This window comes from Mytilus galloprovincialis, chromosome 2, assembly GCF_965363235.1.
Source record: "Mytilus galloprovincialis chromosome 2, xbMytGall1.hap1.1, whole genome shotgun sequence".
Classification (NCBI taxonomy): Eukaryota; Metazoa; Mollusca; class Bivalvia; order Mytilida; family Mytilidae; genus Mytilus; species Mytilus galloprovincialis.
The window spans coordinates 31354365-31367741 of NC_134839.1; the positions used below are offsets into that span (position 1 = coordinate 31354365).

Sequence of the window (13377 nt, forward strand, 5' to 3'; positions counted from 1 at the left end):
ACAATAAGGTCTTTCCCATGTAGGGGAAAGACCTTAAAAACTGGGTGAGTTGTCCCGATACCAAATTCACGCATGCGAACTACAATTATCTACAGAAAAAACATCGAGTTACAAGTAAACAAATAACTTTCATGTAGATGAGATGAAATCTAATAATTTACATAAATAAAAAGGGTACATATTTCGGTCCCACTAAAAAGCGCCCGGAAGCGCCCGAGAAAAGAAAAAGCACACGGGGAAGGAAAATTAGTGCCTGGGAGAATAAAATAATAGTATTTTATAACAATAATTTTTTTCCTTAAAACAAAACACTAATCATTGCTTGTTTTGTCCTTAATATAAATGTGGATATGATGCCTAAGTCTAATATTTTCGCAACTGCATGGTGAACACTTTTTTATGTAGATGCTGATATACATTTATTATATCTTTTTTTATGAAACTAAAACTGTTTCAATGGCTATGCTTATTTTTAAATTTAAAACAAACTCCTGCTTTATACCCCTTGCTTTAACTACGGTACATGTATAGTACTGCTTTATTTGCTGATGTATTATGTGTAACTCTTTTAATTTTGATTAAATTTATATTTATCTGTGAAATTTAAGTCGGTTTTTTTTACATTTTTAATTTTGATATCGTTTTTGAAAAACATGTCATTTGATGTCTTACATTTTATAAATCTTCCGCATAAACTGTGATCCATTATAATCAGTTTTTCGAAATAGTATTTATAAATTATATTATTGTTAAAATTGAAACATTCATACTTGTTTTATTACAAATGTCTATTATTTGAATTTGAAAATTACTTCTAAAATTAAAAAAAAATAATGTGCATAACTTATTTCATCAACACAAAGTTGTCTCATGCCAATAAAATATCTATATATTTTCCCCGGGCGCTATGTTTTCTTCCCCGGGCGCTTTTTCTTTTCCCCGGGCGCTTTTTCTTTTCCCCGGGCGCTTTTTATTTACCCGGGCACATTTTAGTAGGACCCACATATTTACAATAGTGATTGTTTTCAATCCTAATTTACAAATTAAATGATTCAGATGCTTAATCATGTGTAAAAATTGGTGTCAGGAATCAGAAGTTGTTATGAAATTGTAATACACAGAAACGAATGCGGCATACAGAGATTCAATGATTTTAAAGTCAGCACCATAGGCCTTCAGAAGACTTGAAGTCTTCTTCAACCAAAAAGTATTGTTATATTCTGTATTATTTATTTATTTTATTTTTGTGTGAGTCTCTGGTCATTTTTTACCTGTACAGGTGCAAATAGAGGGTAAACAAAGGTAACTTTTATTTTTCATGTTTTATTAACGAATCCATCAATGTAAAAAAATAATTGTTTCCGTAACTTGTTTGTTTACACCGTTACATGGAACGGGCTGAGTCAATATTCATGAGATTGCGGCAGTTTCGACTTGTATGTATTCTAATTGGTTAATAATCTGGAGTCTTTCAGTGTCTCTTTACTTTAAATCAGGTATAAGCAATAAAACTGGAAGTGAAAATTTTTGATGAAAAAGTGACAAAATGGCGGATTATTTTACAATTTTAATATGGATTGACGAGATAACAGTGTTTGATCCAGGGAATTGGAACCCTCCTTCTTTTTTTTGCCGATCAATGCATTGAATGGGGACATATAGTTGAACCACCACACCCCTTTCCCCCCTATTTAAAATGGCTGGATCCGCCCCGGATAAACATCTGCTTTGGATGCTTTGAGTATGTTGATTTAATCACGTTAACATTTCATGAATGAAATAATATAAAAGTGCCAAGGCATTTGCATTTTAAATTTGCAAAAGATTACACTTAGTTCTTCTATTTTACCCCTTGTTTTTTCTAAATAATACAAAATTAACCATATCGTACCTTAGTCTGGATGGCAAACAGAGATAAAGACAGACAGACAAGGCATGTTACTCCTGCTGCCACAAATACACTGGTTGTGTCATAATAACTACAATAAATAATACAATTAATAACACACATGATGATAAGTAGTGGTACTTTTAATGGTCAGAAGTACAAATTAAAAGTATATACTGCTAAATTGACAACTTTAATCCTAAATCAAAATTATAAAAAAAACACATAACTAATTACTAGCAAATATATTCCATATTTTGATTTAACACCTCATGAACTTGACAATGCATTAATATGTACCCTTCTATGGCTTATCAAAGCTTTTTGTACTGATCATACAAAAAAAAGACACAATAAATTTGATATGTGTAATAATTGATTAGTTCTTGCAAAGGAGATGCATTGATCATTGTTTTGATGGGGATGTGTATTTAATGCATCACTTTGCATAAAAACATTAAAGGTACATGTATTTCTTAGATTTGAAAAAAAAATCCAAGCAATTTCTGGCATGTGTTCAGGCATTGTAACAGGTTTTAGGTTGAAATTATTCATCTAAACATAGAACAGGTGAGAAAAATAAACAAACACTACAAGGAATGTAGGACATTAAATAATCAGACACATATTAGTAAAATTTAACATAACAACTTTGACAACTGAAATTAGATATTAAATATTTGTGTGATTATAAGATGCCCTACCTGCTGATTGTTCCAACCACGTAAGAAAACGCCAGGGTCTGAAAAGAACAAGAATGTTATTCCATAAAACTTATCCTGTGGAGTGTCACTCACTCACTGGATTCAATATATATCTCTAAAAGATTATTATGAGAAACACATTTTCATGGATTATTGTGGGTAAAGGCAAACCACAAAATTTAATTCTTCAGCAAAATACATTTTTTCTATAGACTTGAATTTAGACATCTGCAAAACTATGAAATCTAGTATCCACAAACAAGTCAAAGAAAAGTATATATAGAACTTTATCATATGTTTAGTAGTAAATACAGTAGTTTTGAATATTTGATAAATAGCCTGCTGTTTAATCCATATAGCGCAACTTTGATGCGCACCCTTTATCGCATACCCTTTATCACACCCTTTATCACACTCCTACTTTTTTTTTTTCTTTTTTTTTTTTTTATACATAAAGTTAGTTTTTATTTATCATTGTTTATGTAAGCTTAAGAAATATTTTCCCTCAAAATAGGTCCAATAGAAGGGTCATTTGGGCGTGATGCAATTTATTGAATGACATCATTGTTTGGTATGTAAGGTCAAAAACGTCAAGTTTTCCTATTTTTTGGTACACTAAATGCAACTATAAAAAATACAAAACACACATAAATATACAATAATAAACAAAATATTTTTAAAACAACAGTAGGTAACCCAGGTGCTTCGGATAAGTAATTGAGCGGTTCTTTTAAGGCTTTTAAAACAAGACAAAAGTAGAACTGAAGGTAACCCAGTGCTATGGATCAGAAAACAGTTCATATAATATAATACTCTCCTGTTGAAATATATGATAAAGCGTATAAAACATGGCAAAATCCTTATCACATGCCGCCTAAAGCCCTTGGACTGATATTGGTGTCTCGGGATGATACGACATATGATACGGATTTTGCCATGTATTACTCTCTATATAATATCATCAAAATTGATGATACATTTATATTTCATCAAAATAACCGTCTTTATGATATTAACTTTTTAGGGATTGGTGGTAGATAATTGCTATCCTTTGTAAAGGAGTGACCAAGTCAATGTCTAAGCCTTTAAGAAATTTGATTGTCCATTATCGATTTTTTTAATTACAAGAAATGTTGAACACAAATAATTAAAGCTTTCAATATTTAAAATGGATTTTTTTTTATTTTTGTGAATATATATGCTTTTTGAAATGTAAATATTTCTAAATTATTTATCCATGGTAAATTGTACTTACAAAAACTGTCAAGCAAATAAAGTTTCCTGGATACTTTCGTCTGACTGATGGGATACATACTAGTACTATGTAAGTCACAAGGAATGTAGCACTGTAATTAAATCATACATCACTTTAAAAAAATCTTAATAAAAATATAAAAGCTATGCTCTAATTTCACTTTCATTGTTCATTGAGAAAAAATATACTATTTTTATATTTCAAGTTTCACTTAATTTTTTGAAATACTATGATTAATGTAATTTTCCTTAAAGACATGTATCATAAATGTCTACATTTGAGAAATAGATAATTTCTTACTTACTGTTATACCACTGTCCCAGGTTAGGGGGAAGGTTGGTATCCCGCTAACATGGTTAACCCCGCCACATTATTTATGTATGTGCCTGTCCCAAGTCAGGAGCCTGTAATTTTTTATATAAATAAGGCTGTAAGTTTTCTAGGTTGAATTATTTTACATTGTCATATTGGGGCCCTTTATAGCTGACTTTGTGGTATAGGCTTTGCTCATTGTTGAAGGCCGTCTGATGATCTATAGTTGTTAATTTCTGTGTTATTTTGATCTCTTGTGGACAGTTGTCTCATTGGCAATCATATCACATCTTCTTTATTATAATTAGTAGTAAATACAAGTAAATTTTGTGAATAATATATCCATAATATTATTGAGAAGTCACATATGTACAGGCTTTATCAAAACAAACATTTGTTCAAATAACTGTTTGAAGTATATAATAAGTGTATATCATGGCTTGTTCACTATCACACACAACATCCCTATACCGAAATAATACATTTGTGTACCTCTAACGGAGCTCTTGGGATTATATTGGTGTCTTCAGTTGATATGGTTATGATATTGAAAAAGATATACGAGATTCTCTATATATTAATGGTAAGGAGATAAATAAGCAAGAACTAATTTCATTCAAAGTACACAATAACAATAAAACATGAGCACTGATGAGCTCTTTAACAGACGTACTAATGGTCAACAACAATAATCCTCTGGTTGATGCAGGAGCCCTTTTCTATTATCTATATATAAAGATGTGAGAAAGCCCTATACTACTGTCTATTTATACAGGTGTGATATAATATTAACTATATACTTACTATGATACCGAATAAAACCAAACTCCTGTTGTCTGTATAAAGTTTTTGATTGGTTTACTGAAAGGAAAACAAATAATAATTGGTTGTTTAACTTGAGAAAAATGTAAATATTTTGGACAGAAATGATCCACTTGTATTTTGTGGCACTAGCTATTTGTAAAATTGGATTGAATTGTCCCCTTTATTAGTATTTACTTTGATTCAACTATTGGAATAATATAAATGATAACTTTTATTTTACATCTTGCAAGTCAATATCTTATCCTATAAACATTACCTGTACGAACTGTGACGCCCGTATATGACACGGAAACCAGGCGTAAAAATCATACTTTATCCTGGCGGCATTGCAGTGTTTACTGAATGCATGTCCAGGCGTCAACCAGGCGTAAACCAGGCGTAAATTAGGCGTAACTAAGGCGTAAACCAGGCGTAAAATTAGGCGTAATATTTAAATGAGTACGCCTGGTTCACAAAAAAATAGGCGTAATATGCAAATGAGTACGCCTGGTCAATAAATAAACCAGGCGTAATATCCTTACATAATACTACACTTATTTTAGTTCAGTGTATTAACCCTAAGCTGTGTACTTTTGTGTATTGATACAAACTTCTGTACTGTTGCTTTTATTTCTTATTGTTTGACAAAAAACTTGAAATATTAACCATTGAAGAAGCTAATATAGAAATAAATACATTTTATGCAGACAATGGCTCAAATAAGTTTAAGTTTAAATCAGAATTATAACAACTATTTTTTCTTGAAATAGCATTTTAACTAAGTTGTTTTTGAAAACTATTGTCTTTTGAACTAATTTATAAATGATAATACTGCAATTTAACTTTAAGTAAAAGATTTTAATGTTATTTATCCAAGGATAAAGGTTTTGGGATTTCAAAAATTCTGATAGAACATAATACTTTTAAATAACTTAGTTATACTCACATTATTATTATTTACCATGCATAACTACTTTCCTTTTATTTCACAATTTTCATTTATTTATTAGATTCAGTATTTCCAATTTCAGATTCTTCCAAAAAGCACAAAACAATCAAATTATCCCTGAATATATGAAGCTGCCATGTGTCCAACCTTTACACACTAAAACCAAAGAGCCAAATTTTGAAAAAAAAATCCCATGATCCTTTAAACAAAGCATTATGGGTATTTCTATTTACGCCATACCAACAGGTTTACGCCCGTAAGAAAATTTACGTCTTGCCTATTTCAATTTACGCCCGTAAGAAAACTTACGCCTTGCTTATTTCAATTTACGCCAGGTTAACTGCTTTTTTCTACGCCCGTAAGGACTACAAATTTACGTTTCCTGCTCCCTTACGCTTGGATCTAGACACGTAACTACCACTTACGCCTGGTTTACGCCTTATTTCCAGGCGTAATACGCCTTATAATTTCGTACGGGTTGCATTAAATTCATTAAAAATAAAATGAAGCAGATTTTGGCTTTTGTATAAAAATTGAGATGTGGTATGCCAAGTGTAAGACTGTTGCATGATAGAGCAAGATATTGAATCATAATGTGGAGATCTTACACTGCATAAAACATGTACAGCCAAACCGGTTTTAAGCCACCACTAAAGGGAGAGACAAAAAGTGGTCTCTTAAGACAGGTGGTCTTTTAATACAGGTTCCATTTATATGAAATGTACTACAGAGGGACCTAAAATTGGTGGTCTTTTAACTCAGGTTTTTGCTTTATACAGGTGGTCTCTTAAGCAGGTTTGATTGTATAATCTAGAAGTCATCTTGACAATACACAATGTCTACGATTAAAACTGTAATACAGTTAATGTTTGTGTTTTTATAGTTACAGCACATTTAAAGATATCCATGATACATAACTGCCTCTGTGTCGTACACTCTACTAGAAACATATTATAAAACAGATGCTCCGCAGGGCGCAGCTTTATACGACCGCAGAGGTTGAAACCTGAACGGTTGGGGCAAGTATGGACACAACATTCAAGCTGGATTCAGCTCTAAATTTGGATTGTGATTAAATAGTTGACACAGCATAGGTTTCTGACACAGAATGAATGTGGTCTAATGAACTTAAAATTTTTGTTTTGCCTTTGAGCAATTCATTATGCTGTTGAATATTAATCCTATCAAAAATATGTTTGAAGAAATTTTCTTTTTATTTATGAAATCAGTGAAATGAGAAAAATTGACCTCCCCCCCTCAATTTTTTTTTCACATCCCCCTTTCCCTTATTCCAAAACTGATCTCAATTCAAATATCTAATGGAGTTTGCAACAATAACTACTCATTTAAATACATTATAAAATATTAAAATGTAAAAAAAGTGCTTGTTATCAATGAATGGTAAAGATTGTTTTAATTTATCAGTTGGTAGTAAAAATGAATATACATTGTATATTGTATAAAACAATGATTTAAGTTGATTCAACTACTATTCTGGACAAAGAAAGATAACTCCAATTGAAAATTTCTTGCTATTGCGCAATGTTGTGCAATTAGATATTTCTTGCTATTGCGCAATACTGTGCAATTAAAAATACTTGCTATTGCACAATACTGTGCAATTGAAGATTTCTTGCTATTGCGCAATACTGTGCAATTGAATATTTCTTGCTATTGCACAATACTGTGCAATTGAAGATTTCTTGCTATTGCTAAATACTGTGCAATTGAAAATTTCTTGCTATTGCACAATACTTAATATAATAATTTTGAATCCTGATTTGGACCAACTTGAAAACTGGGCCCATAATCAAAAATCTAAGTACATGTTTAGATTCAGCATATCAAAGAAGCCCAAGAATTCAATTTTTGTTAAAATCAAACTTAGTTTAATTTTGGACCCTTTGGACTTTAATGTCTACCAATTTGAACACAGGACAAAAATTAAGAATCTACATAAGTACTCAGTTAGATTTGGCATATCAAAGAATCCCATTTATTCAATTTTTGATGAAATCAAACAAAGTTTAATTTTTGACCCCAATTTGGACCAACTTGAAAACTGGGCCAATAATCAAAAATCTAAGTTCATTTTCAGATTCAGCATATCAATGAACCATAAAGATTCAATTTTTGTTAAAATCGAACTAATAGATATAGGAAGATGTGGTGTGAGTGCCAATGAGACAACTCTCCATACAAATAACAATTTAAAAAGTAAACCATTATAGGTTAAAGTACGGCCTTCAACACGGAGCCTTGGCTCACACCGAACAACAAGCTATAAAGGGCCCCAAAATTACTAGTGTAAAACCATTCAAACGGGAAAACCAACGGTCTAATCTATATAAACAAAACGAGAAAAATTTTGGACCCTTTGGACCTTAATGTAGACCAATTTGAAAACGGGACCAAAAATTAAGAATCTACATACACAGTTAGAATTGTCATATCCAAAGAACCCCATTTATTCAATTTTTGATGAAATCAAACAAAGTTTAATTTTGAACCCCGATTTTGGTCCCTTATTCCTAAACTGTTGGGACCAAAACTCCCAAAATCGAACCCAACCTTTCTTTTATGGTCATAAACCTTGTGTTTAAATTTCATCGATTTCTATTAACTTCTACTAAAGTTATGGTGCGAAAACCAAGAATTATGCTTATTTGGGCCCTTTTTTGGCCCCTAATTCCTAAACTATAGGAACCAATACTCCCAAAATCAATCCCAACCTTCCTTTTGTGGTAATAAATTTTGTGTCAAAATTTCATAGATTTCTATTTACTTAAACTAAATATATAGTGCGAAAACCAAGGAAATGCTTACTTGGGCCCTTTTTGGCCCCTTATTCCTAAAATGTTGGGACCAAACTCCCAAAATCAATCCCAACCTTCCTTTTGTGGTCATAAACCTTGTGTTAAAATTTCATAGATTTCTATTCACTTTTACTAAAGTTAGAGTGCGAAAACTAAAAGTATTCGGATGACGACGACGCAACATGATACCAATATACGACCAAAAAATTTTCAATTTTTGAGGTCGTATAAAACGTTTGTTTTAAAAACTTAGTACACCAAAAATTGAAAATTATACAATGCTTTGATTTTAATGAATACCATGGTATGTTATTACTTACACAAGAGAAAACAGACAAACAAATCCAAAGGTCACCAGTAACTGAACCATCAGTATAAGGTACACCTAAAATTAAAGAAATATATTCATTATAAAAAATTTCAAAACAAATTATTTTTAACTGTAATGTATTACATTAGCACATTGTATTTGAGAATTCTAAATGTATACATTTTGTTTGTACATTTTACCTAGGTTATTTTGAAAAAATATGGGAAATACATTTATAAAATTGCAAAACAAATCATTCTTCTCTTGTTGGCTGAGACACGCATGCCTCTGTATTTGTTATCAGAAGAATACAGATTCCTTTCAATTTCGGTCCAGATCCCATCTGTGTTGAGCATACATGTAAGTAAGCTGAGAAAAAAATTACAAATGAACAATCTCAATCAAGCTATTTTCATATTTTTAATACATTGTACAATTAATAGATCAAACACTAACTATTGTGTTTTGTGTACATAATTTTATTGTTTTTCTGTTTTTTACGTATGAGTTTGAATGTCCCTCCGGTATCTTTTACCTCTCTTTTAAAGCTACTTTAGTTGTTTTAAATGTCTGTGTCATTTTGGTCTCTTGTGCACAGTTGTCTTATTGGCAATCATACCACATCTACCTTTTGTCAAGCCTTCGACTTTAGTCGAAAAAGGGAGACTAAGTGATCCTACATTCCGTCGGCAGCGGCGGCCACAAATATTCACTCTGTGGTTAAAGTTTTTGAAATTTTAATAACTTTCTTAAACTATACTGGATTTCTACCAAGCTTGGAAAGAAGCTTGTTTATGATCATAAGATAGTATCCAGAAGTAAATTTTGTAAAAATAAAATTCCATTTTTTCCGTATTTTACTTTTAAATAGACTTAGTTTTTCTGCTGGGAAACATTACATTCACTCTGTGGTTAAAGTTTTTAAAATCTTAATAACTTTCTTAAACTATCCTTGGTTTGTACCAAACTTGGACAGAAGCTTGTTTATGATCATAAGATAGTATCCAGAAGTAAATTTTGTGAAAAAATAAAATAAATCTATTTTTTCCGTATTTTACTTATAAATGGACTTAGATTTTCTTCCAGTTAACATTACATACAGTCTGCAGTTAAAGTTTTTAAAACATTTATTAGATTCATAAACTATCCTGGATTTTTACCAAACTTGGACAGAAGTTCTTACGATCAAAAGATAGTATCAAGAGGAATATTTTTATTGATTTTTTTCCTCACTTTTGTTGAGCCTGCAATTTACAGCAAAAGTAGGTGAGACACTGGGTTCCGTGGAACCCTTACAAATTTTTTATATTAACAGATTTCAATGCAATTCCACATTTTTTTTGTTTAAAATCCATATATCATTTTATGTAATATCCTGTAATAATGAAGTACAACTTTGTCTATGTCTCTCAATTTCTTTACTTATAAATGAGTAGAGAGGTAGAGAGAAAAGCATCTAACCACTTACCTTTCTAATGAATGCCATTCTCACAGCCTTGTCACTGAAAGAACTACCAAATGGACTATCTGCAAAATTTGGCTCATAATTACTGTCAGCTGTTCTATCTGAAAAAAAAAGTATTGTGTTGCATGCATTTCTGGTTATCATATTCAATTTGACAAATTTGCTAAAGATGCATTAAATTGTAGCTATACATTTAGCAAGGCAAGTTAATTTTTTGAGATGGAGTTATCTTCCTTTGTTCATGATTGTACATAAACAGATTCATCCCCTATTGATTACTTATGTAATTTTTAATAAAAAAAAAAAGTATGATTATTCAAATACTCATCATATTGTAACTTAAATATCAAAGTATAAACATATCATCAATAAATTGCATGACATTTACTAGATAGGATCTGAATAATGATCACTTCACTGCAACAATTTTTTTTAACTATCAGAGATACAACCTTTGAAGATGTAGATATCAAGTCATTATCGCTATTTTGTGCATTTTTCTTTGAACTCTTTTTGTGATAATTTTCATATCATGCTTCTCGCTTGAGATGGAAAATTTATCGCTAGAAACTAAGGAGACCACATGGTGTTGCTAACAAAATTGACATGAAATTGACAACGTCGTCATAGGTAAAATAGCGATAAACAGATTATCTTTGGTCATCTCAAGTCGATTGCTTATTTCTCACTTTCGCTGTACCAGCTCAAGTGAGAAAATCAATCTCGTTGAGATGATCAACGATAATCTATAAGTACCATAGGTTTTTGATTGCAGTTTATGCAATCTTTACCAAAATACTTACAGGTTTTCTCAAGTCCTTTTTTTTCAAACAAAATTAAATGTATATCAACATATTATACACAAAAACTATACAATGTCATATATGTCGTACCAATACTTTTGTAGTTTTTATGTTTGTTGTTCACAATTTCATGAATTTGTCATTTTTAAACAAAAGCTATTTAACCAATTTTTGTGAATTGTGTGAGTAATTAGGTAAAGCAATGAATGTAATGTCCAACTGTACAGACATTCTCTTAAAGCTTGTATACAATTTAAGCAAATTAAATATTCATCAAAAATATAAGTTTTCCTCAATCCAAGAAAATTGGAATCCATGAAGATTTATGTTGTATAAATAACACTTACTTTTAGGTACATGTATGTTGGATTGAGGAGGAGCTACACCTGAACTATATGACTTCTGTGGAGGAGGATCTACTGCTGAAGCATATGTTGGAGGCGGTGCTGCTGGTGTACTGTACTGTGTATTGTAATTGGACCCTAATGGGTATGGTGTCTGATTTGGTTCCTGGTTATATGCCATAATAAAATATATCTTCTATCTACAAATAAAAACATTGTAATTAGACCTCAATGTCTACAATTGAAAAATACTTTTCACATATAAAAGACTGTTCATGCTGTACAGTTTACTTAAAAAATCAGTATTTAAATATATGTTTTATACGGACTTAGGTCTTTTTCACAGCTGAGACTAGTCTCAGTTCACAGGTAACACCTCAGTCATTGTGCCTTATATATGCATAATAATTATTTGGACTACCAAAACGTCATGATTACATATTAAACAGCAAAATGTCATTTACAAATCATTCTCTATATTTATATTAATAAAATCTTACAGTATAGGCAATTCTAAATTGTTTCTCTTGTCAATGTTTGTGAAGCGCAGTTCCAAAAACCGGGAAGTTAAATATAGATTAGGGGATTACATGAAAGGGGGAGCGGAATTACGCAGGTGTCGTCTATTTTTGGAAACTGTATAACTATACAGCTCGACCCCATTTCATTCGAACTATTTATACCACGGGGGGGGGGGGGGTAACTTCGATATTTTTTTGGTAGGGGTGTGCCATTTTTGCCTCAAATCAATATACAGTTTTCAAACGTAAATGCATTTTAATATAGGATGTCATTCAAAAGGAGGGTCATTTTTATATAAAATCTCGCAAAAATATGACCCATATTTTTGGCACATCCCCGTATACCCAATAATAGGAAGTTACCCCCCCCCCCCCCCCCCGTGATTTATACATGCTTGTGATCAATATTACAAAAACCCAGTTACTAAATTGGATAGTTTCAATAAAACAACAATGAAAGACAGAATTGGTAACGAAACTCAACACATATTTCGTGTGTTTGATAGTCCATCTTTAGGATATACCATTAATGCATAATATTTAACCAAATGTAGCCTACTTATCAATGGTGGCAATACCAACATGCTATTAGAAAGAGATTTACAACAGTTACAACATATTATGGATAATACAAAAATTAATAACTCCTGTATTGACATTCATATATTAAATAAAAAACTTGCTCATACACTCAAAAAAGCTCTACAAACTTGGCCAGTATCAAATCATGTGACTAATGAAAGAGAAACCCATGCAATGCAATGTGAGTACCACTGTCGGTACAGAAGAGAAATGCTATGTATGTAAGCGCAACTGCAAAACAAGAGCAGTTCAATACATTAATGGGCACTGGGTTCATTATAAATGTGAAAGACTATCAGAGGAGGATATATCAAAACTGGAAAAGGGGTATTATCCATATGCCTGCCGTTCATGTTACAAGGAAAATGAGGTACACAAATTAGAATGCAATGCATCACCCCAAACAGTCCAAAACCATGATATCCAAAATATAGATCTAAGTACCATATCTAAACATCTACCTATAAGGAATAATGTTCTTTCCATAGAACAACATGTTCTTGAAGACAATGTGATCTCTACAGACCATATCTCTATTGCTGAGTCTCTCCTCCGTGAAGAAACAGGCAAAAATTGCCCTTCTTGTAATCATATTCTTGATGATGAGTGTACATGTACGGTATG

The 13377-nt window shown here is 31.4% G+C and overlaps 1 protein-coding gene across 2 annotated transcripts in view; it reads right to left on the reverse strand.

Annotated features, from left to right (window-relative positions):
- LOC143063361 (protein lifeguard 2-like) overlaps positions 1-12240 on the reverse strand; it is a 35500-nt gene extending 23260 nt beyond the window's left edge. Inside the window, exons 1-8 of one of the 2 annotated variants that reach the window (XM_076235472.1) lie at positions 12151-12240; positions 11654-11850; positions 10507-10604; positions 9049-9113; positions 4964-5020; positions 3848-3938; positions 2593-2630; positions 1892-1979 (exon numbers count right to left, since the gene is read on the reverse strand). In XM_076235472.1, coding sequence (XP_076091587.1) covers positions 1892-1979; positions 2593-2630; positions 3848-3938; positions 4964-5020; positions 9049-9113; positions 10507-10604; positions 11654-11831 — 615 coding nt within the window. In that variant the 5' untranslated portion in view covers positions 11832-11850; positions 12151-12240. Of the gene's footprint in view, positions 1-1891; positions 1980-2592; positions 2631-3847; positions 3939-4963; positions 5021-9048; positions 9114-10506; positions 10605-11653; positions 11851-11979; positions 12095-12150 lie in introns of those variants that run through there. The other variant, XM_076235473.1, reaches the window with a different exon arrangement.
- Positions 12241-13377: the final 1137 nt, after the last annotated feature.